This window comes from Schistocerca cancellata, chromosome 1 (genome assembly GCF_023864275.1).
Source record: "Schistocerca cancellata isolate TAMUIC-IGC-003103 chromosome 1, iqSchCanc2.1, whole genome shotgun sequence".
Lineage (NCBI taxonomy): Eukaryota > Metazoa > Arthropoda > Insecta > Orthoptera > Acrididae > Schistocerca > Schistocerca cancellata.
The window spans coordinates 1,133,220,554-1,133,247,849 of NC_064626.1; the positions used below are offsets into that span (position 1 = coordinate 1,133,220,554).

A 27,296-nucleotide genomic window follows, 5' to 3' on the forward strand; every position below is an offset into this window, starting at 1 on the left:
CCGCCTTACCAACAATTAATTTTATATGATCATTCCACTTCAAATAGTTCCGTACGCATACTCACAGATATTTTACAGAAGTAACTGCTACCAGTGTTCCGCTATCAGATAGTCATACAATAAAGGATCCTTCTTTCTATGTATTCGCAGTACAATCCGCACGCAGCTGCTGTGCCTTGTTGAGATCTGTGTCTCGCTAACCGCGAAGTACGGTTGCTCGCTACGGTCCGTTGGCGATAGCGGCTGACGTATCCGCGCGGCAGCTTGGGTGGGGGTTTACAGAGAGACCACAATCAGCTGATGCGGTCTGTCAGTCCGCCGCCGTGGCCATGATGGAACCACAGCCGGAGCTCAGCACACACAGTGAGTACAGCAAGTGTCCGAGCGGGCGACGAGTGTTTAGCAACGTAAAAGTGATTCAGGAGGGAACCCATGGCAGTTTATGGACGTTGCAACTACATCTACACTCGGCAAAAGTCTCTGAAGTGCGAGACAGAGGGTACCACCCATTGTATCGCTTATGTTTTCTTCCCGTTAAACTCCTGTGTGGAGTGCGGGAAGAAATGCTGTTTAAATGCCTCTGATCGCGCTGTTACTAGCCTTCGCGGTCACTACAGGAACGATATGCAGCTGATCACGGTGTATTCCTAGATTCGTCAATAGATACTGTTTCTTGAAACTTTGCAAATAGGCGTTTGCAAAATACTTTGGGTCTATCTTCAGGCGTCTGCCAGTTCAGTTCTTTACTGGGTTGAACCAATCTGTGACCATTCGTGTTGATCTTATCTGTATGCGTTCAATATCCCCTTTTAGTCCTATCTGGTATGGGTACCATACCTTCGAGTAATGTTATAGGATAGATCGTGTGAGAGTTTTGTAAGCAGATTTTTGTAAACTAATTGCATTTTCCCCAAAATCGTATCAATAATCCGAAGTGTGCCACATTTTCAACCTAAGATTATGTGATCGTTCCATTTCATATCCCTATAAATTCTTACATCGAAGTATTTGTGTAAGTTGTTAGATTCCAACTGTGTCTGATTGGTATTGTAGTCATAAAAAATGGTTCAAATGGCTCTGAGCACTATGGGACTTAACTTCTGAGGTCATCAGTCCCCTAGAACTTAGAACTATTTAAACCTAACTAACCTAAGGACATCACACACCTCCATGCCCGAGGCAGGATTCGAACCTGCGACCGTAGCGGTAGCGCGGTTCCAGACTGTAGCGCCTAGAACGGCTCGGCCACTCCTGCCGGCTGAAGTCATAGCATACTATGTTTTTTTCGTTCTTTGAAGTGTACATTTTACATGCCAGAACAATAACTACCAATTTTTGCATCGCACTGAAGTCTTGCCGAGATCTGTCTGAATATTTGTGTAGTCCTCTTTTTTTTAGGCAGTACTTTATTAATGGTAGCAGAATCATCTGCGAAGTCTGATGTCACTATTAATATTACCTGACAGGTCATTAATATACAACATGAACAGCAAAATTCTAACATACTTTCCCAAGCTTCTACATCTGTCGACGATTCTCCAACCAAGACACAGTGCTGCGTTCACTAAGAAATCAACTGGATTACAAATTTCCGTGGGTACCCTATAAGACAATACTTTGCTTAGACACAGGCTGCAGGTTGTGAAAGCCAATCTGAAGATTAGGTAACTTTGTTAATTATGAGTTACATCCGGGGCTGTTGTAAAATATAATGTAATGACGTGGAACGAGTCAGTTTACAGGATATTAAATAAATTTCTATTTGAATATGTCTGAATGGTATCCTCTAACAGATAAGTTCATATAACAAAAAAGAAAGTTCTGTTTAATAACAGCATCTGTATAAGACTTTTGCTCTATAGCAGCTGCAAATTTCTAAATAAAAACTGCCCTCTGGAATAGGAGTTGCCAGAAGAAAGTTCTTTTTACTTGCCTTTCAAATTTAGCTTTGGTGTCTGCCAGACATTTTATATCATGAGATAAGAGGTCATTACAGAGTTTTGTAGCAGCATTATTCGCCGCCTTTCTGAAGAAAAGAAAATTTTAGCAAAGATAATTTTTCCACATGGTTTTCTAACTACTGACATAATTATCTCTTCGAATTACATGGATTAACTACAATAAATTTCATGAGAGGATATTTAAGCCGTGATGCTGCGTTAAAGCACCTAATTTTATGATAACTGTAATGCAATAAAAACGTACAAAGAGAATATAATAAGTGAAAAAAAGGAAGGACAAAGAAAAGAAGGAAAGGAGTTGAAACGCAGCTTTTATCTCATTATTCTGCAAGCTGCCCTATAATAAAATGGCTCTGAGCACTATAGGACTTAACATCTGAGGTCATCAGTCCCCTAGAACTTAGAACTACTTAAACCTAACTAACCTAAGGACAACACACACATCCATGCCCGAGGCAGGATTCGAACCTTCGACCGTAGCGGTCGCGCGGTTCCAGACTGAAGCGCCTAGAACCGCTCGGCCACCCCGGCCGGCACCCTATAATAACTAATGACTATAATAACTACAGGGTGTTTCCCTGAGAGCGTGCAAAAAATGTAAGAGGACACAGAGAATGCTCAACTGGACAAGTTGAGGTAGGGTACCTGGGGTCAGAGAAGCCAGCTGAAGGAGATACGGAAGTAAGCTTGTCTACCGCTTTGTCTAGCATTACTGTTTTCTAGCTTATTTACAACTAACATGCGTACAAGTTTATACGTACTGTGCTATTTATTTACTTACACGTTCTTTATTGCCTGCAAGGAAACATGGAGGACGAGCCTGATTACTAGGAAGTCATAAGGCAGGTTTTGCTTAACTTTACTTGTCCATAAGGTGGCTCAGTTGTATCGTATTTACATTTTCCCGTGACAGAACGTGTTATGAATCAACGACAAACCCATTCATTACTTAGTGCTGTTCAGAGACGTACAGTACTGTACGATGGAGCAGTACCGGTACAGTTTTGCACTGACATACACTTGTGTATGGGGAAGTACGTTGCAATGGTCTCGCCGCTGAAAGGCTATACAGAGAAAAATTTCGTAACTTGCATTATCCGTTCCGACGAGTGTTTATTTCTCTCAGTCGACGAATGCGGGAGACTGGATCATTGGAAAAAAGAAACGAGGGACCAGGTAACATGAGCGCCACTCGCCCACCTGATTTGGAAGAGGAGGTGCTGGAGCGTGTTGCAGCGGATCCCACTACAAGTACTCGTCGTATTGTTCGTGAAATGGGCGCTGCACATACTAGCGGGTGGCGAGTACTCCACGAACAACTATTACACTCGTATCACCCACAACAAGTCCATGTAATGCTTATGACTGACTTTGTACCAAGGGTCGCACTGGGTCGGTGGTTGCTCCAACAATGGATTGATCGGATAGATTTCCACCACATTGTGCTGTTTGCTGACGAAGCCTTACTTGATCGTGACGGTATTTCAAATAGCAGGAATAGCCATGTGTGGGTGAGGAAAACCCTCACGCTGTAGTAGTCACACCATCAAGTAGGTTTTGCTTTGAATATGTGGGCCTGCATTGCTGGCGACATTATCATTGGGCCATATTTTCTACCTGGCCGTCTGAATGGCCACCTATACTTGAGGTTCGTGCAAAGAGCTCTACCTGAGTTGTTGGAGAACGTTCGCTTGGTTGTTCGTGAGACGATATGGATACAACAACACGGTGCACCACCTCACTTCAGTGTGGATGCCCGCAACCATCTCAGTGTTATATTTCGTGGTCGCTGGATTGGTTGGCTCTGAGCACTACGGGACTTAACATCCGAGGTCATCAGTCCCCTTGAACTTAGAACTAATTAAACCAACTCTAACCTAAGGACATCACACACACCAATGCCCGAGGCAGGATTCGAACCTGTGACCTATAACGGTACTTTGCGAGCAAGCGTGTCAATTAGCATCATATTAATTAAAATCCGGAATAAATAGACTTTATTTTGGAAGAATTAAAAAGGGGAAAGTAATACGAAACTTTAATAACTGCACAGTATTACTAAGAAGCAATATAATGAAAAGTAATAAAAAGCAAAGTAGCAAAGACCAAGCGGGACAGAAAGATATAGGGGCGCGTTTGTTTTTTAATACATATAAAAGAACATGTAACACATTATTGAGCTCTCTACCTTCAGTTATCGCGATCGGGCTAGTCGAGGAAAAAGTGGTACGCGACTGCGAAATTCGTTAAGGAGATTATTTAAAGACTCTTCAAGCACGTTCAAAATACATTACGTGTGACGAAGTGATCAGAGACGTTTATTGTCGAGTGAAGTGAAAATGATTCCGACAACGTAATTCGAACTTTGTGTTAACTGGGAAAGATACTCTTGGGAAACTATTATGGTTGTGGAACCCACGAAAGTTGTACGCAACGGAAAGCTATAGTTTACGTAATTCTGAATTTTATAAAATTGTGAAACGCGTGTGCGCGGAACATTAAGAGAATCTTATCCTTGGACGGTTGCGGGGGTAACCGATACAAACAACGCGCCAGCATAAAAAATAGTTTGCTTATTAACTATCAGATATTAATTAACGGGGACCTAAAATACTAAAAAGAGTGCATACACCGTTAAATTGAACTCTGCGTGTGAAAGACAATCACATAGAACATTTTGAGAGCGAAGAATGGACATTTCAGTGCCGAATTGATAGCCTGGGTCGTGTCGATATTTGGACATTATATGACACGCGTTATTCAGAACACGATATCGACCATTTTAATACCGAAAAGAAGGATAGGATCATCACCTCCAGTCCCGATCATATTTCATATTTAGTTAGTGAAAAGAAATGTGTTAATAAACAAACTACATTTCAATTTTATTCACGATTTTGGCTTCATTACGTAGCCTTGACTACATGATAAACAATATCTGTGGAAGTTGTATACAACGTATCGTCATAATATTTAGCCAACCAATATTGTGGGACACCAAAAACGTAAATGCATGAAATTCTTCTTACAGCGGATGTATAATGTGTGAGTGCGACGAACTGTATTGAGAAACTGAACATCCATTACGTACTTGAATGTTTATCTGCGAAAATGGTCCTTGCCGGTACGTCAGCATAGAGTTCGAATAGAATCGCTGGAACATTGCAAGCCATTCAGATTAATCGAACATATAAATACGCATAATGCTGGTATCACCAGGATGTGTTCTTTCTCCTCACCCCCGTGGCAGTAATTGAATTAAGAGTCAGTCGGGAATAACATTTAAATCAATTGACGACCATTGAGCTAGCTTCACGAATTTTCAAACGTCCACTGCCATGTATGAAGGCGAGTGACACCACGAGTGCTAACGTCGATCGAGGGGTGTCGTCGTGATCGTATTGAGTGACATTGAGCGATCACACACGGTAGCGGTCGCGCGGTTCCAGACTGTAGCGCCTAGAACTGCTCGGCCACCCCGGGCGGCGATGAATTGGAAAGGGAGGCCCTATTCCATAGCCTTCGAGTTCACGCGAACTGAATCCCCTTCGTTATTTCCTATGGGGATATCTAAAGCCAGTTATGTATGAGTCCCCAGTGGATACAGAGATGGAATTAGTTGCCAGAATTGCTGCTGCCTGTGATGTAATTAGAGAAACACCAGGGATATTTGTCAGGGTACGTGAGAATCTTGTTCGCCAATGTTGTGCATGCATTGAGGTTGACGGCCATCGGTTTGTAGCACATTTTGTAAGACACAATACAAATGGTACATTCATTGCCTCAGTGATGGTATTTGCAGTTAACTGTAACTGATGCAAATAAAAAAGTATACAGAAATGTGATTTTATTCCCATTATCTCCTTAAGATGGCTTCTCCGATTCCAGGTTTCCTACTTCAAGTTGTTCAGTGGACCATTCTCTAGGTTCTATTAAAGTTTTGCACTCTCTTACGGAAACACCTTGTATAGTGCAAACGAGACTTAGAACGATAAAAAAGAAATACAGATATAGGAGAATGGGAGAAAGAAAGAGTTAAAACATGTAGACTGCAGATTAATGAGTATACTGAATCTGCGAAAATTAATGGGGAGATAATGTTATTTTAAGACATACGCCCTTAGTTAATGTTGAAAAAAGAGGAAATTTGAAACTTCTTTAAAACTACAGTGCAAGTTATTCAACAGTCGAGTGATTGCAACACAGGAATCGGTACAAACACATGTGGTTTGAGAGGGGGTTGAAAGTAATTCAGAATGTGAGGGTTTGGTGTTTCGCGAACGTTGTTAATTGAGATTGCAAGAAGGAAACAGTCGATAAAACAAATCAAGCGCGTTCAGGCTATACATAACAATGAGGGATACCTGCTGAAAGAGGTAGTGTGATCTTGTAGTTATATTTGGATAATACATCTTACACAGGAATTCAGAAAGAAGGTTAGTGTTTAACGTCCTGTTGGCAATGAGGTAACTAAAGACGGAACAGGAATGTAGCCCAAATCAAGGCACTAGGAAATATCACTTATTGCATCTTGGTGTACGGTGTCTTAATAGTAGAATATGGGCGGAACTTGTCCCGAAAGATTTTCCTTGTGATGTCTCTGGAGAAAAATCTTTCCGTGTACTTGTAAAATACACTCCTGGAAATTGAAATAAGAACACCGTGAATTCATTGTCCCAGGAAGGGGAAACTTTATTGACACATTCCTGGGGTCAGATACATCACATGATCACACTGACAGAACCACAGGCACATAGACACAGGCAACAGAGCATGCGCAATGTCGGCACTAGTACAGTGTATATCCACCTTTCGCAGCAATGCAGGCTACTATTCTCCCATGGAGACGATCGTAGAGATGCTGGATGTAGTCCTGTGGAACGGCTTGCCATGCCATTTCCACCTGGCGCCTCAGTTGGACCAGCGTTCGTGCTGGACGTGCAGACCGCGTGAGACGACGCTTCATCCAGTCCCAAACATGCTCAATGGGGGACAGATCCGGAGATCTTGCTGGCCAGGGTAGTTGACTTACACCTTCTAGAGCACGTTGGGTGGCACGGGATACATGCGGACGTGCATTGTCCTGTTGGAACAGCAAGTACCCTTGCCGGCCTAGGAATGGTAGAACGATGGGTTCGATGACGGTTTGGATGTACCGTGCACTATTCAGTGTCCCCTCGACGATCACCAGTGGTGTACGGCCAGTGTAGGAGATCGCTCCCCACACCATGATGCCGGGTGTTGGCCCTGTGTGCCTCGGTCGTATGCAGTCCTGATTGTGGCGCTCACCTGCACGGCGCCAAACACGCATACGACCATCATTGGCACCAAGGCAGAAGCGACTCTCATCGCTGAAGACGGCACGTCTCCATTCGTCCCTCCATTCACGCCTGTCGCGACACCACTGGAGGCGGGCTGCACGATGTTGGGGCGTGAGCGGAAGACGGCCTAACGGTGTGCGGGACCGTAGCCCAGCTTCATGGAGACGGTTGCGAATGGTCCTCGCCTATACCCCAGGAGCAACAGTGTCCCTAATTTGCTGGGAAGTGGCGGTGCGGTCCCCTACGGCACTGCGTAGGATCCTACGGTCTTGGCGTGCATCCGTGCGTCGCTGCGGTCCGGTCCCAGGTCGACGGGCACGTGCACCTTCCGCCGACCACTGGCGACAACATCGATGTACTGTGGAGACCTCACGCCCCACGTGTTGAGCAATTCGGCGGTACGTCCACCCGGCCTCCCGCATGCCCACTATACGCCCTCGCTCAAAGTCCGTCAACTGCACATATGGTTCACGTCCACGCTGTCGCGGCATGCTACCAGTGTTAAAGACTGCGATGGAGCTCCGTATGCCACGGCAACCTGGCTGACACTGACGGCGGCGGTGCACAAATGCTGCGCAGCTAGCGCCATTCGACGGCCAACACCGCGGTTCCTGGTGTGTCCGCTGTGCCGTGCGTGTGATCATTGCTTGTACAGCCCTCTCGCAGTGTCCGGAGCAAATATGGTGGGTCTGACACACCGGTGTCAATGTGTTCTTTTTTCCATTTCCAGGAGTGTATAATGTGGCACGTAGATCTTCTGGTCTTAGTCACGGGATGATTGAAGTTTAGGAAATCGGTTGCTTAATGGCAAATTGCACTACGTATTGAATGATATTCAAGACTGTAAGACCAGGTTCACATGAGCCACAACATTATAAAAAAAGTCTAAAGCGAAATAATGACAGGCCTGGATGACTAGAGTAAGGGTGTAGGACAAATACTGCAAAACTGAAACTGGGGGTCGCTTGTGAAATTAGAACATCTCGTCAGCATTAGTTTATAGTATTTCAAGAATATTTTTGCGAACTAATAATTTTATTCAGCCCTTTAGATATAGCACTTAAAAACCCTGAAGATATAATCAAGACTAGTAACATACAGCTATTACACACGAATACAGGCTGTCATAAGTGCCTTGGACAAAAAGTTAGTCACCTCTAGAGAAATCATTACAAGCATTATTTAACACCGTGCAATTACGCCCCTGGACTTGAAGACCGTTTGGAAGTGAGTCCACAAGTTTGTGCAGGCAAGTCGCTTACAGGTTAAGCCACTCGCTAAGGAAATGATCATTCGGTTCCACCAATTGCGAGGGTGCTGGTGTCGGCGTTTTACCCGCTGTTCCGGCGTATCCCTCCAGGTTATCTGGGGTGTTTAAACTAAATGATTTTGCAGGCCATTTGAGATGTAATAGGGTAGGGGAGTGATCAGAAAACGAGTCACGTACTCTTCCATCCCACTGAACTTTGCTGTTGTCTTTATATACCTGTGTGAGCAATTACCTCTTGCGAGGTGACCGACTCCAAATGTACATTGCATTCGTTCCCCGTCGCAATTTGCTCTCGCTAACGCGTTCAGATGGGTTTCCATTCACTACCTGCAGCAATTACTGTCGGGTTTGGAACCGGTTTTAATTGACAAGCTGTGAAACTATCTCCAGTCCCTCTCAGTCAGGCTCTCTTTGCTACCACAATTCTGTCGTATTTCGTGACCACGTGTGTTATACCACTGTTTGTAGTAACGTTGAACAGTCCGCTGTGAAACACAAACAGTTCCAGCAGCTTTACTCCGTATATTTACATATTTTTACTTACAATAGGGACTGATGACCTCAGATGTTAAGTCCCATAATGCTTAGAGCCATTTTTCGTACAGTGTCGGCTTGGCACATAAATGTCTCAAGGATCGCTACTGTCTTACGCTCACGAAGAGACAGTGCGTGCGTCGTTGAGGGCGCGACTCGACCACTATTCCACATGTAAAGCCTTCAGAGCCAATTCTTCAACATGGGGCTCTGCAGCAGACGACCCCCACCAGTTCTCATGTTGGGCCAATGACATCATCAATTACGACTGCAGTGGGTACGGGATCATCGCGATTGGTTCTTGGATCAATGGGAACATGGTCAGACGAATCACGTTTTTTGATGCACCATGTCGATGGGCGTGTCAGGATACACCGCCATCCAGCTGCTCGAAACATAACTGCGTCACCGACGCTGACCAACGCAGTCAATGTTTTTGTGTTAGGACATCCACCAGGTCTTCTATCGGACCTACTGTAGTAACGGGGGCAGAACGTCAGCTGTGTATTACGTAAACATTACTGCGGGCCACCTGTGTCCTTTCATGCTTGATCTCTTCCACGCCAGTAGGGCCATCTTCCAACAGGATAACTCTCCATGCCATGAGGCCATAATCGTGTACAGTGCTTTGAGAAGCATGATAGTGAATACACGTTGATGCCTTGGCCACCAAAAACCTTAAAGGACCTTTTTGGGACAATATCGGGCGGCGGCTCGGCGCCCACAAACCATTGGCCCGTTATTTACGGGAACTACATAACCTGTGCGTAGACGTCTGGTGCCATTAGCTCCAGAAGTCTATCAAGGACTTTTCGAATCCATGCCACGGAAAATCGTTCCCTGTTAAACAGGTGTTCATAATGTTTTGACTCGTCAGTATAAAAGGAATGTCAACAAGCGTTAATTTCGTGTGGACGTGTGCTACCCACTCGTGAAAGGAAAGTGTAAACGCTCTTCAGCCGTCGTAACAACAATGAATGTAGGTCTTATAAGATTTTTTGGCGTATAACACTCAGCACGCGATCTACCGTCTGTGGCGAAGGCTGTGCAGTGCAGTAATTTTGTTACTCTCCTCTCCCACTTTACTTAACAAACGTTCACGAGAAAAAAAAGTAATGTCTCTCATGATTTCGAGACTTAATTTCGACTATTTTACCTTCGTTGTCGCTACGTAAAATGTTAATGTAGGAACATATTACTTTACTCCTCCCATAAACTGAGTGCTTAGAATTTTACAACCCATCATTTTCGTGAAAGATGTCTTTATCTTGCGTCTCCCACTGGAGCTTTTGTCTCTGTGATGTTCTAACTACCGTAAACAAAATCTCAGCGATTCGCCTCATTCTTTTTTGCGCTTTTTCGAGCTTGATGAATTATAACATAAAATCACCAGACAACAGTAGGTGGATCAACATATTAGCTGCATTAGTTCAAGCCTAGGAGCACATTGTTTATAAACAGCTAACGTACTACCTGAAGACCTATGACGTCGGCGATAAATGTCAGTCAAGCTTCAGAAAACACCATGGCACAATAACTGCTTTAGTCATTGTTAGCGATGGTATCAAATATGCCATGGACAGATCTGAAGCCAGCATTTTAACACTGTTTGATTTAAGCAAGATTACAGAAACCGCCTATTTTGACATGTACATACGATCATGAATTATTGACGAAATATTTATAACTGTATCACAGAGAAATTTCAGTATCACTACCAGAGTGGAATATGCCTCTTGTATAGCAACGTGCTAACTGACAATAAGACGTCAGCATTTATAAACTACACTCCTGGAAATGGAAAAAAGAACACATTGACACCGGTGTGTCAGACCCACCATACTTGCTCCGGACACTGCGAGAGGGCTGTACAAGCAATGATCACACGCACGGCACAGCGGACACACCAGGAACCGCGGTGTTGGCCGTCGAATGGCGCTAGCTGCGCAGAATTTGTGCACCGCCGCCGTCAGTTTCAGCCAGTTTGCCGTGGCATACGGAGCTCCATCGCAGTCTTTAACACTGGTAGCATGCCGCGACAGCGTGGACGTGAACCGTATGTGCAGTTGACGGACTTTGAGCGAGGGCGTATAGTGGGCATGCGGGAGGCCGGGTGGACGTACCGCCGAATTGCTCAACACGTGGGGCGTGAGGTCTCCACAGTACATCGATGTTGTCGCCAGTGGTCGGCGGAAGGTGCACGTGCCCGTCGACCTGGGACCGGACCGCAGCGACGCACGGATGCACGCCAAGACCGTAGGATTCTACCCAGTGCCGTAGGGGACCGCACCGCCACTTCCCAGCAAATTAGGGACACTGTTGCTCCTGGGGTATCGGCGAGGACCATTCGCAACCGTCTCCATGAAGCTGGGCTACGGTCCCGCACACCGTTAGGCCGTCTTCCGTTCACGCCCCAACATCGTGCAGCCCGCCTCCAGTGGTGTCGCGACACGCGTGAATGGAGGGACGAATGGAGACGTGTCCTCTTCAGCGATGAGAGTCTCTTCTGCCTTGGTGCCAATGATGGTCGTATGCGTGTTTGGCGCCGTGCAGGTGAGCGCCACAATCAGGACTGCATACGACCGAGGCACACAGGGCCAACACCCGGCATCATGGTGTGGGGAGCGATCTCCTACACTGGCCGTACACCACTGGTGATCGTCGAGGGGACACTGAATAGTGCACGGTACATCCAAACCGTCATCGAACCCATCGTTCTACCATTCCTAGACCGGCAAGGGAACTTGCTGTTCCAACAGGACAATGCACGTCCGCATGTATGCCGTGCCACCCAACGTGCTCTAGAAGGTGTAAGTCAACTACCCTGGCCAGCAAGATCTCCGCATCTGTCCCCCATTGAGCATGTTTGGGACTGGATGAAGCGTCGTCTCACGCGGTCTGCACGTCCAGCACGAACGCTGGTCCAACTGAGGCGCCAGGTGGAAATGGCATGGCAAGCCGTTCCACAGGACTACATCCAGCATCTCTACGATCGTCTCCATGGGAGAATAGCAGCCTGCATTGCTGCGAAAGGTGGATATACACTGTACTAGTGCCGACATTGTGCATGCTCTGTTGCCTGTGTCTATGTGCCTGTGGTTCTGTCAGTGTGATCATGTGATGTATCTGACCCCAGGAATGTGTCAATAAAGTTTCCCCTTCCTGGGACAATGAATTCACGGTGTTCTTATTTCAATTTCCAGGAGTGTATTTTGGTGAAGTCTGCCACATGCTTTACTTGCGACCGACCCTATGTGGTAATTCCATTCCATATCGCTACAAATTGCTACACCCAGGTATTTGACGTGTTGAGCATCCAGTAATGATCCACCAAGAATTACTTCTGGCCACTCACTGTGTTAATAAGACTGCTGTTTCTGAAATTCTATATATTTATTATTGTTAACATTATACGTGGCTCATGTTCTGCATAATTTATTTTGTTGGTTCGCTAAGGACGTCTGATTAGATTAGATACACTTTTCGTTCCAAATGAGGAGATCCTCTGTGATGTGGAAAATGTCAGAAAACAAGAATACCTGATAAGTATTCATAAAATAAGAACAGATATGGTAATCTACCTTGCGGATGTGAAATAGGCAAACAAAAGTCTTAAGCATATTGAAATATAAAAGGTTATAAAACTTGTGAGCAAATATTAAATATTCAATACACTTAAGTGCATACGATGATCCTAAGGCTATTATAGCCACCCATCATCAAATAAAATAAAAGAAAAAAAATATTTTATGGCACTAGTTTACAATGGTCGCACTACTGCACAAAATTTGTACAGAAGTCAGATTGTACGCAATATTCATATTATGTGATATTGATAATAACATACATGCATCAATCGGTTCTGCCAGGAAATTCACCATTGGAGTAGATGGAGCTGGCCACCAATAAATCCTTTAGACTCTTCTCAAACTGTGCTCTATCATTACTTAAACTTTTTATAACTGCTGGCATATTATTGAAAATGTATGTTGCTGAGTAGTGGACATCTTCCAGAACCAAAGTAAGTGACTAAATAGTTGTGAAATTTATTTCTCAATAAAATGTCAGAAAGGGTCTGAAGGCTCTTATCAGGTGAAACAAGCGCATTTATTTAAGTCGCTCTGAGCGGCGCTCGCTATACGTTTGAGTACCGTGATTGGTTCTAATGATTTGGTAGTGATTCGGTAGTGAACTCACCCATAACATAATATTTTCATTGGATCATGCGCACTGCATTACAATAATCTCAAAGTTTCAACTACATTCTGCTGATACACGTCAGTTATGTTACAGCGCTCTGCATGAACGAAGAATTACGGATTTTATCTGAAATTTATTCGAACATGTCGTGATTATAACACTCCTGCAGCACTTCTCGAGGGACTTCAGATGTCAGAATAGATCCTGGCGATTTCTTCCCACTAAAGATATCTGACAGCTTCTATCTTCTATGGGGTCATCAGTCAGTTTCATATGTGTTCCGGCAGTCATTCTTTACGAATCGAAAATGCAGAATCTACTAAATCCTTTTTTAACTGACTAGGGTTTATGTAGCTATACTGCCAACAAATTGATTAAAAAATATCACAACACCAAGAATAATTTGAAATTCTTTTACAGTATTCGGATAGGGACATAACATCTATAAAACGCGAGTACTCTACAATTCAAACTTAAGTATTTTGCACAAGTTCATCGAACCACATTCACCCTATTGCCCTACCGCTCCACAACGCGCGGGATGAAAAAATACTTGTATCTTTTCGTGCTAGTTCTGATTTGTATTATTACGATGACAATTTCTCCAAATGCAGGTGGGCGTCAACAAAATATTTTCACATTCAGAAGAGAAGGGTGGAGATTGAGATGTCGTGAAAAAACTCTTCGCAACAAAAAATTCTTTATTGTAATGATTGTCACCCGAACCTGAGTATGATATCCATGACACTCTCCCCCGGTTTCGCATAATACAAAACGACCTGCACTTCCTCAATGTCCATTGTCAGTTCTCTCTGGTAAGGGTGCCACACCGCACATAGCTAGAGAATCTTGTCATGACACCAACTGTAGCTAGAACACAGCATCTTTTTCCTTGAAAAACTCAAGAGTTTCTAATCGACATACAATCTAATATGAAAAAATAAAGTTTCATAAACACTTAGAGGGAGAATAAAAGCTTATATACTCACTGATAATACACTTTATTTTACAAAACACGTTACTGTGACGTTTGAAACCGGAAAGGGCTTTATATGTTTGGATATGTTCATGAAACAATAGGACTGACTTAATGAAGAGGCTACTTCATTTTAACAAGATTCTTACTGGAAAACAATAAATGTTTTTCATCTTCTTCTGATATCCGGAGAGAGTGTTACCCTTGATACCTATCCAGTGTACATGGGAAGAAACTGGAGCATGATAATGTTTCCTGCGCTTCTGAAATTTTCGAAGGCTGGGACAGTTTCTAATTACGGGTTGAATAGTAGCTTGAAGCCAGATGTAAGAGCGTCAGTTATATGCCACTGGCCAGTTTCCCACACAATATCAGATGGTGGGGCTGTAGACTGATGTTCACTGAAGGCCCAGAGGCACTGGCTTCCTTCACCAACTGGAGCAACTTGTCATTGTAAGCCAGACCTACATGTGCTGGGGCCCACAGAAAGATCCATCATATCTCCTCTTTCGTTCTGAGCTGTTTCTCGTAAAATTTCAGGAATTTCGAAGTTGTGTCGCACGTCAGATAACGATGAACTGAAATACGCTTTTTAAGGCTGATAGTGCACTGCTTGATAATTGCTAAGTAATAAGTGCCAGTTACTATGGAACAAATTTTTGTATCCCGCCTGGAAGGCGGCGCGTGGGTCTGTTCCTGTAAACTGAAGGGTAAGCCGAATGTAGGAAGCGAGTAGGAGCAGGAAAAGGAGGTACTGCGTTTAGGTGATAACTCTTTTACTTAACTTTGCGTACAGATGAGCACGTAGGTGCGAAGCCGTACAGGTATCAACGTTAAGGGCTACTAGTAGTAGGACAAACTATCATTGAAGTAACAAAGTCAGTAATTGCCCTCCATGAAGTAGAAATGGTGTTGCTAGGTCGTCTCCTCGGAATCAAATGGTACACTACTGGTCATTAAAATTGCTACACCACGGAGATGACGTGGTACAGACGCGAAATTTAACCGACAGGAAGAAGATGCTATTATATGCAAATAATTAGCTTTTCAGAGCATTCACACAAGGTTGGCGCCGGTGGCGACACATACAACGTGCTGACACGAGGAAAGTTTCTAACCTATTTCTCATACACAAACAGCAGTTGACCGGCGTTGCCTGGTGAAACGTTGTTGTGATGCCTCGTGTAAGGAGGAGAAATGCGTCACAGACAGGAGCGCCTGCGATGGTGCACTCAACGACGAACCTGGGTGCACGAACAGCAAAATGTAATTTTTTCAGATGAACCCAGGTTCGGTTTACAGCATCATGATGGTCGCATCCGTGTTTGGCGACATCGCGGTGAACGCACATTGGAATCAGGTACTCGTCATCGCCACACTGGCATATCACCCGGCGTGATGGTATGGGATGCCATGTCACCTCTTGTTCGCACTGACGGCTCTCTGAACAGTGGACGCTACATTTCAGATGTGTTACGACCCGTGGCTCTACCCGGCATTCGATCCTTACGAAACTCTACATTTCAGCAGGACAATGCACGACCGCACGTTGCAGGTCCTGTACAGGCCTTTCGGGATACAGAAAATGTTCGACTCCTGCCCTGGCCAGCATATTCTCCAGATCTCTCACCAATTGAAAACGTCTGGTCAATGGTGGCCGAGCAACTGGCTCGTCACAATACGCCAGTCACTACGCTTGATGAACTGTGGTATCGTGTTGAAGCTGCATGGGCAGCTGTACGTGTACACGCCATCGAAGCTCTGTTTCACTCAATGCCCAGACGTAACAAGGCCGTTATTACGGCCAGAGGTGGTTATTCTGAGTACTGATTTCTCAGGATCTATGCACCCAAATTGTGTGAAAATGTAATCAAATGTCAGTTCTAGTATAATATATTTGTCCAATGAATACCCGTTTATCATCTGCATTTCTTCTTGGTGCAGCAATTTTAATGGCCAGTAGTGTAGAATCTGCAGCGGCGCTCGTAAAGCAGAACAGCGCCGGCTAGAGGGCGCTGTCGTCGGTGTCGTAGTGCCAACCTACGAACTTGCACCTACGCCGTGGCATCGCAGGCATCGATACCACATAAACAACAGCTGTTACTTAACACCCGACCTATGATGAAAATATAGACGGCAGGACATTCCAACTGTAGCGAAGTCTCTGCACGGCCGCTCAGTATGCATTCGACAAATCGTGCAGTACGGTGATTGACTAAGGTTGTTGTGGAACCGATTATTGCGACGTTCCGTGTGGTACGGCAACATGTCTGTAAGACATCATCTGAGTGCTTACGATCGTGGACTAGCAGTTGGACAACTTGAAGGCAGTCAAAGGCTCACTACTGCGGCCACAGTAATAGGTGTGGCCAGAAGTGTCGTCTCGAGATTAAAAAAAGGCTGCTGAAGGCGGAGATGCTGTACGAAAGAATGCCAGTGGTCATAGCTGCACTACCACATCGCAAGAGTATCAATACTCAGCCCTAATTAAGAACAGGAGCAGACATCTCACTTCTAGGCAGATAACTGCAGATCTTCCAAACGTTACCGATACATGTGTCTCGGCCAGTAACATTTCATGACGATTAAAGCAGGATGGTTTGTATGCTAGTAAACCTCTTAAATGGGTCCCTCTTCAACCACTTCATCGTCGAGGAAGAGTTCGTTTTGTAGGGAACACACTGTTTGGGGTCAGCAATAGTGGTCCAGAGTGATGTTCTACGACGAATCTCATTTCACTCAGGTAAGAGATTCTGGCACCAGTTACTGTGGGCAGGCTTTGTGCACAAGGGCCGAACACCGCCACATACCTTTGTACGAGCTACCGACAGAATATAGCGGGATTGCAAGGAGATATTCTGGATCAAATTCGTTTGTTTAGGGAAGCGATAGGTTCCGACACACTGTTTATGGACGACAATCTCCTTTCACACGATACAGCTGAGATGTCGGACACACTAGAAAGTGAAGATAATGAACGTATGGAATGTCCTGCATACTCCTGGACCTAAATCCTACAGAGCATGTCTGGGATGCTCTTGGCAGACGCGTTTCTCAGCGAACACCCTATCGCCGAACAGTGCAAGAACTGAAAACCGCCTTGAGAGAGGAGTAGGACAATATGCCCCGAGGACTCGTCAGCAGTTTGGTAGCCAGCAAGAACAACAGGTGCAAAATGTGCACTATTGTCCGAAGAGGGTATATTTCTTATGGAGCGCCCGATATCAACCTTCATGTTGGGAGTTTGACCTGTGTCAAAGATGAAGGTTGTATACATCTGCAATTCTGTTTTCCCATGTAGTCAAATCTGTACCAATTTTCATCATAATAATTCCATTTAACATCTATTACGTATGTACTTTGTTTCACGTTGTCCATCATTACCTATGATTATTACGTCCAAAAAAATCTTTGTTCCTTAGCAATCGTCTAGTAATGTAAAATTAAGTTATGGGACCCCGAATGACGACCGAATCTGAAAGCCCCTCTTCCACAGTGAAAAACAAACAATGTACGAAAGGTCGAAATTGTTTCCAAACTGAGTTATGGAAAGAGAGGGGGAAACTTACATTAACTTCACGATGAATGATAAAATAATTTTGAGGTATTACGACATATGACTCTGGCTGCACTTCCTACTTATAGGTAGCCATTACAAGTTCCCATTTTCCAAACTAATAAACAAATGACACTTCTGTCTGTGTGGCGGAGCAGGATTTGGATTTAGTATGTGAAGATCATTCCTTTTTTTCCAGGGGAGAGGAAGTGGCTCCTCTGACGCCCCCTCCTGCTGGGTACGCCCATGCTTGCAACACCTGTAGTTTGGGCAAAGAATGCTCACCCTGCAGTTAAAGTGTTTTGATATCGAGATAAATCAGTAAATAAGTGAATAGAGTATGGCCAATAAACAATAAGGTAAACGCTGAAATGTAATTTAATTAAACTGTCCACAGCTACATACGGTTTTCTGTATCTCGTGACTGATTATGGCGATATGTGTTCTGCGCAGTAATAGTTTGCAGAGCCCATCCAGCTCCCATAATTTATCACATTTGCGCAGCGACGTTTCTTAAAAACGAAAAAAGGAGCCTGTGCGATTTTTCAGAACTATGGTAAAGTACGTGGAACAGCCAATAACAGATAAGCCGCTTCTGTCTTCTAATCAACACACAATCTAATATGAATGTAATCAAGTCAAGTGGCCTTATCTCTCTTGAGTGAAATTAATTCTTTCAAAGTGGCGATTAATTATCTTTGTAGCTGCCATTTTTGCTTCGTGTAGTAATCAAAAGCACGGAATTCACCACAATCCTCTTCACAAAAAAATATAAAACACACTTTAGAAATTCAGGCTTCATCTTATCATATTCCATTTTCAGTATTTCTGCAGTCAATGAGCGACTGGAAACATAACTCCAACCAGTTAAATGAGTGTATGTTAGACCACAAAACTTGGGATTTTAGGAGAAGCCAGCATTTAAAATAATGCTCGAAGTCATTGAATACTTCTGTCAGAAATGTCTCCTTCTCTCTATTTTATTTCGTGTAGTTTTTGTTTGACAGTTGTATTTTGAGTTTCTTTTAATTTTCGTTGTAATTCGCTCTATTTTTTTAAATCAGAAGTAGGTTCTTGATATCGCCATTAAATTATGGCATTTTTTGTAACAACTTTCGCTTTTATATATAGTACGCACAATTTTCTGACTCTGACCAGGTATTTCTGCAAATATTCGTCTTCTAATATGCAGTCTGCTCGTCGTCATATTTGCTGGATATAAATACAGTAATTTGCTGACTTTTTGTAATTACTTTCATGCCATTATCATCATAGCTCTTCTAGTTTCCACTGGATCTCTTTCGTTCTAGACTGAAAATTTTTCTTAGATCTGTTCATGCGGTACATGTAGCAGCAGTTCATTAACGAGATCAGAAATTACAACGAAAATGGATTTATTCGTCGTTTACAAACGAATAAACTGCATATTTATATAAGCAGTTACATTTAAATAAACCTTCGGTCAGAGCTAACGGCCACTTCGACGGCAAATTCTCATGGTGACAATCCTTCTTGCCACATAAGTGACGATGTTAGCTGGAACTGATAGTTCGAGGCATGTTGACAAATTGAAAGTGTACACAAGCCGCATTGTCCCATTCACAGTCTGCGACAAACCGCGTTCTATTCTAACCTCTGTTACATAGGTGGTGTAGGCAGCGATTTCCTGTGCTAGAGTGTTCAGAAAAAAAACCATGAACTATGGTTGTCATGAGGTGATGCACACTTTTGTTTGAACACTTTATAAAGAACGTAAACGAGGATCTGAAACAATGATATTGTGATGTCTAATTGGAGATCTCACATTGCACAATAGTGACAATGGATGAAGAAGATTAAGGAAACGCAAAATTGACTCTAGAGTACTACTCAGGGAGTCAAGCCTTTTTCGCTGATTTCCAAAGTATTTAAACATGGTGATTTTGTTACCAAAAGAACAGAGAGGCCGGGAAGAAGGAGGTGAGAGCGACAAACCAGGCACTCTTTAGCTTTATTGTTAAAAGTGTTCACTGCTGCTATCCATCGATTGCTTGGAAATTATGAAATATCCTTTAGCCATTATGGCAACATCTAGAAGTGCTGAGAAAGCTGTATCCTTTCGGCCGACGGACAAAAACTTTTTCTTGTGTATTAAATATGACGTTTCACCAAGAAGCTACAGTAAAATCAGTTAAAATAAGTAAACAAAAGTCACAGTTTCACAAACAAGAAGTAAAACGAACAGTTACATCTTTTAGTATACATTTTGTCGTACACATGAAAAACTATTTCTCAGAACGTACAGAAGGAAGGCAGATTAAGATTTAATGTCCTGCTGACAAAGTTCGAATAGGACAAGGGTGGGGAAGGAAATTGGGCGTAACCTTACAAAGGAACCATCTCAGTATTCACCTATATCGATTTAGCTTAGCCACGGGAAATCTCACCCTGGATGGTTGGGCGGGGTGTGAAGGGTTTTGCTCTGTTTGTTTAAAATTGTTGTAGTGGTGTGTGCGTGTTATTGTAAAACGTATGAAAATGTAACAGCAAGAATAACAGTATAATTTAAATGAAATAAATAATCTCCGATAATTCTTATTTATGTGCTGCTGAGCCCCACTATAATGAACTATTTTGTCATGCCTTATCATTACAAATAAATATTGAAATGCTGTTTCATTAATTCAGGAAGTGAAATTAAAATGTATGCACGAAATAATTAATACATCACACCACAACCTCTTCCCATAACAACACTGGTGTCGTAAATATATTTTTTTAAAGTCACTGATAAATTACTCTGAGAAAAATTAATTTAAGCACCAGCCACAAAAATTATTTCATTTACGTAAAGTCTAAGATTGTTCTATTGAATGTTACTTTCAGCGTTAGGATGGAAAAATAATAAATTACTATGGGTTTTTGTTCTCGGAGTTCAAATATTGTAACATCGATCGAAAGAATTAGTGTCTGATTATTTCTGCAGTTTGAAATTGCCGCTCCATACGCTCACGTAATGGTAGCAGACAAAACACAGTCTGGACTGGGTATTCTTACCAACGGAATTTTTCGTAGAAAATCAATAACATCAACCTTTTCCTTTATGCTGGACTAAATTTCAGAATCCTACACCGTTTTGACTGTTAACAATATCAATATTATTCACCAGTTACCAATAATACAGTATGCCGTACCAGGCGCTAATGGCCGCTTTCATGTTTGCAGCGGACATAAAATTAAAACATTCATAATAGGTTATCTAGATACAAATAAAAGTCGATACACTAGAATTCCATTTAGTAAATTGCACGTTATATTCTAGACCACTTGCACCTCACACAACACGACTACTTTTTACAATATTTAAAAGAACAGACCTCAGCTTAATCTTTGATCTCAGCCGCTTGATACATCATAGAGAACAATAGAAGGGAAAAATTTCACAGTCAATACAACGACACTACGTTCTTTTAGTGGTATTATCCTTTGTTGTATTTGTACAAAACTATTTATAAAAATAATATATAATAATATAATATAATAATAAGTCTTTTCCATATCAGTTGTCACATATAGGCTTAAAAGTCATTCCTGGGAAAATAGTCATCACTTCACAAATCTCGAACACTGTCGCATTCACTGGTGACACAAAATATTGGCGTTGACATTACATGGGATCTGAACCCCCTCCTCCAACCCCCGCCTCCCCCCCCTCCCCTTCTCACTATCGACTGGGTGCTCAGACTCTAGCCCAGCAGTTTGGCGGTACAGGCGGGACGTAGTAAGTAGTTTATCTCTTAATGTGTTGTACTAATAACCCAGTTCTCAGTCGTATGTGGATTTCTAACGATCGGTCACAACCTAATTAGCTGTGGCGTATCAGCAAAATGTTTATTGAGTGCAATGTGATCGCTATCTGTGACAGCGTAATTGAGATTGTCTCGGTAAATCCGGTATCTGATTATCTCACGCTGGATGAGCGATTACCCAAGGCTGGAAAACTACAACAAGCAACAAAGAAACCTCTGTGACAGCCCTTAATGTTTCCATTTCACCTCACCCAGTGCGATAATTCCTATTTTTCAAGTTTGATTTTTCCTTTATGGTACCCTTCAATAGGGTTACACTGCAGAAAAGAATGAGTCATGTGCCAGCTGAGCTCTATACAAAAAGGCAAAGGACTACCTCTACGTCCTATATTTGCAGAAAAATGAAAAAAAATCGCATAAAAACCTTATTTACTTTTTATCACTAGATGATGTACGGAAGAAGCTGATTAACCAATAACTTTCTTACTTTCTATTTAATTATAAATAATACTGTATTAACTTTGATAATGTAATATAAGAAAAAAATAAAATGGAATAATCGTATGGAGAAACGGTATATTATCCCACTGATTGCCATTCAGCAAAACATTCTAAGATAAAGCACCTTACATTAATAGCCTAGTATTAGGAATAAAAAGTGTAAGTAGGCTGTTTAGGTTTTTATATTGGCAACGCCACGTAGCGCTCTGTCTGTAAAACACTGGCTGTGCTATGTGCAGTCTGTGGCCGGTTTGCATCGTTGGAATTTGCTATTGTAGTGTTGGGCAGTTGGATGTTAACAGCGCGTAGCGTTGCGCAGTTGGAGATGAGCCGCCAGCAGTGGTGGATGTGGGGAGTGAGATGGCGGAGTTTTGAGAGCGGATGATCTGCACGCGTGTCCATCAGAGAGAGTACATTTGTAAGACTGGATGTCATGATTGTTTGTTCTCTATCAAAATCTTCCATTTGCTGACTAGGCCTATCAGTAGTTAGTGCCTTAGTTAGAATCTTTTATTTAGCTGGCAGTAGTGGCGCTCGCTGTATTGCAGTAGTTCGAGTAACGAAGATTTTTGTGAGGTAAGTGATCCATGAAAGTTATAGGTTATTGTTAGTCAGGGCCATTCTTTTGTAGGGATTGTTGAAAGTCAGATTGCGTTGCGCTAAAAATATTGTGTGTCAGTTTAGTGTTGATCAGGATAAGTAAAGAGAGTAATGTCTGAGTACATTCAGTTTTGCTCAGCTGTTTGAAAATCAAATAGCATAGAGGTTTATCAGCACAGTAATTCATTAATTTTTCCAAGGGGACGTTTCATAAAAGGAATCTGACACACATCTGTGACCACATAGGAAGTCTCCCTAAATGTGAATAAGACCAAATGTACAGCGATGGAAAAAATGCAACACAAGAAGAGCAGAATAATGAAATTTAGGGAGTACATTTGTCTAGATACATATTTAAATGATTAACATTGTGATCATAGGTTAATGTAAGTGCGAGATAAGCCACTGAAAATGTGAAATGCTGGTACATTAATAACCGGTGTAACCCCCAGAATGTTGAATGTGAGCATGCAAACATGCATGCATTGTGTTGTATAGGCGCCGGAAGCCAGTTTGTGGGATGGAGTTCCATGCTTGTTGCCTTTTGCCAATACAGGAACGGTTACAGCTGTTTGAGTATGGCACTGGAGTTGTCCGTCATGTAACATATTTGTATCAGTTCGTTGTATCACTGTGGTGCCAACTGCTGCTCAAACTGCTGCTGCAGATGGAATATGATGTGCAGATCCATACTCCGAGCACGATGGTCTTCCCTCCCGGTAATGTCACGTGACCGTCCGGAGTCCGGTCTTCGTACACTGTTGTGACCACCGCGGTCAGCAATCATGTACAATGGCTACATTCCTGCCAAGACTTCCTGCAGTATCGCAGAAGGAACATCCAGCCCTATCACACGACCTCGTTGAAACTCAGTAAGGTGTTGATAATGGTGTCTTTGTCGCCTTAAAGGCATTCTTGACTAACATCAACTCATCACACCCAATCTCATAGGTGACTAACTCTCACGGCGGTTACGCCGTGTGCTTAAGGAAAACCTGTTTTGCATTTTCATAATTGCTCTACTAGGGCCACTCTTGTGCGACTGCCGCGAAATTCGAATAGCCGTCATCTTACAGATGGGGCGTTTGAAAAGTCAATGCAAAAAAAAAAAAAAAAAAAAAAAAAAAACTACTTACGTGTTTGGGGTAAACTTTTTTATTTTTCAACATGGTCTCCTTTTAGACTTATACACTTCCTCCAACGCTGATCTAATTTGTTGATCCCTTCCGAATAACAGGAATTGTCAAAATCTGCAAATTACCTATTAGTTGTTGCAATACCTCCTCGTTTGAATAAAATCTTTGTCCCGCCAGCCATTTCTTCAAGTTGGGGAACAAATAGTAGTCCGAGGGAGCATAGTCTGGAGAATACGGGGGATGTGAAACGAGTTGGGATCCTATTTCTATTAATTCTCCGACCACAGCTGCTGAGGTGTGTGCTGGTGCATTGTCGTATTGGAAAAGGACTTTTTTGCGGTCCAATCGCCGGCGTTTTTCTTGCAGCTCGGTTTTCAAACGGTCCAATAACGATGAATAATATGCACCTGAAATAGTTTTACCGTTTTCCAGATAGTCGTTGAGGATTATCCCTTGTGAATCCCAAAAGACAATCGCCATAATCTTTCCGGCCGAAGGAATGGTCTTTGCCTTTTTTGGTGCAGACTCTCCTTTGGTAACCCATTGTTTAGATTGTTTCTTGGTCTCAGGAGTATAGTAATGTATCCATGTTTCATACACAGTGACTAAACGACTCTTAAAGTCCTGCGGATTCTTCCTGAACAGCTGCAAACAATCCTTGCAACACTTCACACGTTTCCGTTTTTGGTCAAGCGTGAGCAATCGCGGAACCCATCTTGCGGTTAGCTTTCCCATGTCCAAATGTTTATGCAAAATATTATGTACCCATTCATCCGAGATGCCCACAGCACTAGCAATCTCAGGAACCTTAACACTTCTGTCATCCATCACCATATCATTGATTTTATCAATGATTTCTGAAGTCGTAACCTTCACAGTGCGTCCAGAATGTTCAGCATCACTTACGTTACTTACTTATAAACTGTTCTGATCGAGGGTGCAGTGTCACCGTAATGTTTACCAAGTTTCTCTTTAGTGTCCTGAGGCGTTTTGCCTACAATCACTCGACTTCTTTAAGTCACACGAATGTTAAACACAAAGAAATAGACCAATATGGCTGTAACTTGGTGTGAGTTCCTTCCGAAGATGATACTAACTAAACATCACCTCGATACGAGCAGGTGGTGCCATCTTTCGGACTTTGCACGGACTTTTCAAACGCCCCTCGTATAAACACGCTTACCAACTTTCGTTCATGTCGCACAATTCCTTCTTGGTGTTATGATTTTTATCCGTCAGCGTACACGTCTCTCTACATACCGTGATCTCTCTTACCTTATTCTTGAGATACTTACGTCAGATAGACGATGATGGCAGCGTAACTGTTGTCCATCGTTTCTCGAATGTCGGTTCTCTGATTCTACCCAACAGGTTATCGTGTCCTTCCAAAGACTCCCAACCCCATGTCACATTTTCGTATGGGATTCACTGACCTATTATGATCTTAGCAGCGCGCCTCTCAATTCGGTCGATGTCTGCTGCCATACCTGCTTGATGACTCGAAATAGTGGAACAATTCTATGGACTTGGTTGCACTGCCTTATTGTTTTTGGTTTCCTTTACAGCTGGACTGCGCTTATTCAGTGCGCAAGATCTGTCTCCGTATCTCCTTCCCTACCACACCTGAGCGATGTGGCACAGTGTTAAGACAATGGACTCGTATTCGAAAACTAGCCGGTTCATACCTCCATTGGCCACCCAGATTAATTTTTTTCCATAATGGCTTTGCGTGAACTCTAGGATGGTTCCTTTGTCAGGGAACTGTATATTTACCTCCCCATTATTCCCCAATCCAAGCTTGTTTTATTTTCCTAATGATCTCGTCATCGACAGAAAGCTGAAGTGTAATCTTTCTTTACCCTACCACAGACTATATGCTCGTCCCATTTCATATCCCATCGTACTACAGACTCCGCATACTTAAACGATGTGATCTGCTCAAGATATTCACCACTAGTCTAGTAATCACACACCTCCCAGTTATTTATGTTTGTTGTGGGAATTATTTACATGCAGCCACGTTTAAAGAGATGTGGAAAGTTTTTCCAAGGCTTTCTGTATTTTCTTACGATCGTCCAAAGAAAATACTTTCTTGTAGAAAATACTGTCAGCAGCGAACAATCTGATAGATCTGCTGATAAATACTTTATACAAACTGATGAACCACAATAAAATGACCGCTGCCTTCCTTAAATTTGAACGCCGCCTGGTGGCACTGTTGACACGTGACGCGGTAAGGAAAGTATGGAGTTGTTGCATGAGTTCGTAGCGTTTTTACGTAAGAGTAATAAGCATAACGGTCACGAAAACTGACAACAGCCGGGAGAGTGGTTTGCTGACCACATGTCACTGACGTCGGTTTGCAGTAAGGTTTTGGAGCATATACTGTATTCAAACATTATGAATCACCTCGAAGGGAACGATCTATTGATACGTAATCAGCATGGCTTCAGAAAACATCGTTCTTGAGCAACGCAGCTAGCTCTTTATTCGCACGAAGTAATGGCCGCTATCGACAGGGGATCTCAAGTTGATTCCGTATTTCTAGATTTCCGGAAAGCTTTTGACACCGTTCCTCACAAGTGACTTCTAATCAAGCTGCGGGCCTATGGGGTATCGTCTCAGTTGTGCGACTGGATTCGTGATTTCCTGTCAGGAAGGTCGCAGTTCGTAGTAATAGACGGCAAATCATGGAGTAAAACTGAAGTGATATCAGGTGTTCCCCAGGGAAGCGTCCTGGGACCTCTGCTGTTCCTGATCTATATAAATGACCTGGGTGACAATCTGAGCAGTTCTCTTAGGTTGTTCGCAGATGATGCTGTAATTTACCGTCTAGTAAGGTCATCCGAAGACCAGTATCAGTTGCAAAGCGATTTAGAAACGATTGCTGTATGGTGTGGCAGGTGGCAGTTGACGCTAAATAACGAAAAGAGTGAGGTGATCCACATGAGTTCCAAAAGAAATCCGTTGGAATTCGATTACTCGATAAATAGTACAATTCTCAAGGCTGTCAATTCAACTAAGTACCTGGGTGTTAAAATTACGAACAACTTCAGTTGGAAAGACCACATAGATAATATTGTGGAGAAGGCGAGCCAAAGGTTGCGTTTCATTGGCAGCACACTTGGAAGATGCAACAAGTCCACTAAAGAGACAGCTTACACTACACTCGTTCGTCCTCTGTTAGAATATTGCTGCGCGGTGTGGGATCCTTACGAGGTGGGATTGACGGAGGACATCGAAAGGGTGCAAAAAAGGGCAGCTCGTTTTGTATTATCACGTAATAGGGGAGAGAGTGTGGCAGATATGATACGCGAGTTGGGATGGAAGTCATTAAAACAAAGACGTTTTTCGACGCGGCGAGATCTACTTACGAAATTTCAGTCACCAACTTTCTCTTCCGAATTCGAAAATATTTTGTTGAGCCCAACCTACATAGGTAGGAATGATCAT

The 27,296-nt window shown here is 43.0% G+C and overlaps 1 protein-coding gene across 1 annotated transcript in view; it reads left to right on the forward strand.

The window, feature by feature from the left end:
- Positions 1-325: 325 nt before the first annotated feature.
- The window catches only part of LOC126163098 (putative inorganic phosphate cotransporter), a 168,394-nt gene continuing 141,423 nt past the window's right edge, over positions 326-27,296 (forward strand). Inside the window, exon 1 of the mRNA XM_049920018.1 lies at positions 326-363. Within this exon, the coding sequence (XP_049775975.1) occupies positions 330-363 (34 nt within the window). The 5' untranslated portion in view covers positions 326-329. The remainder of the gene's footprint in view (positions 364-27,296) is intronic.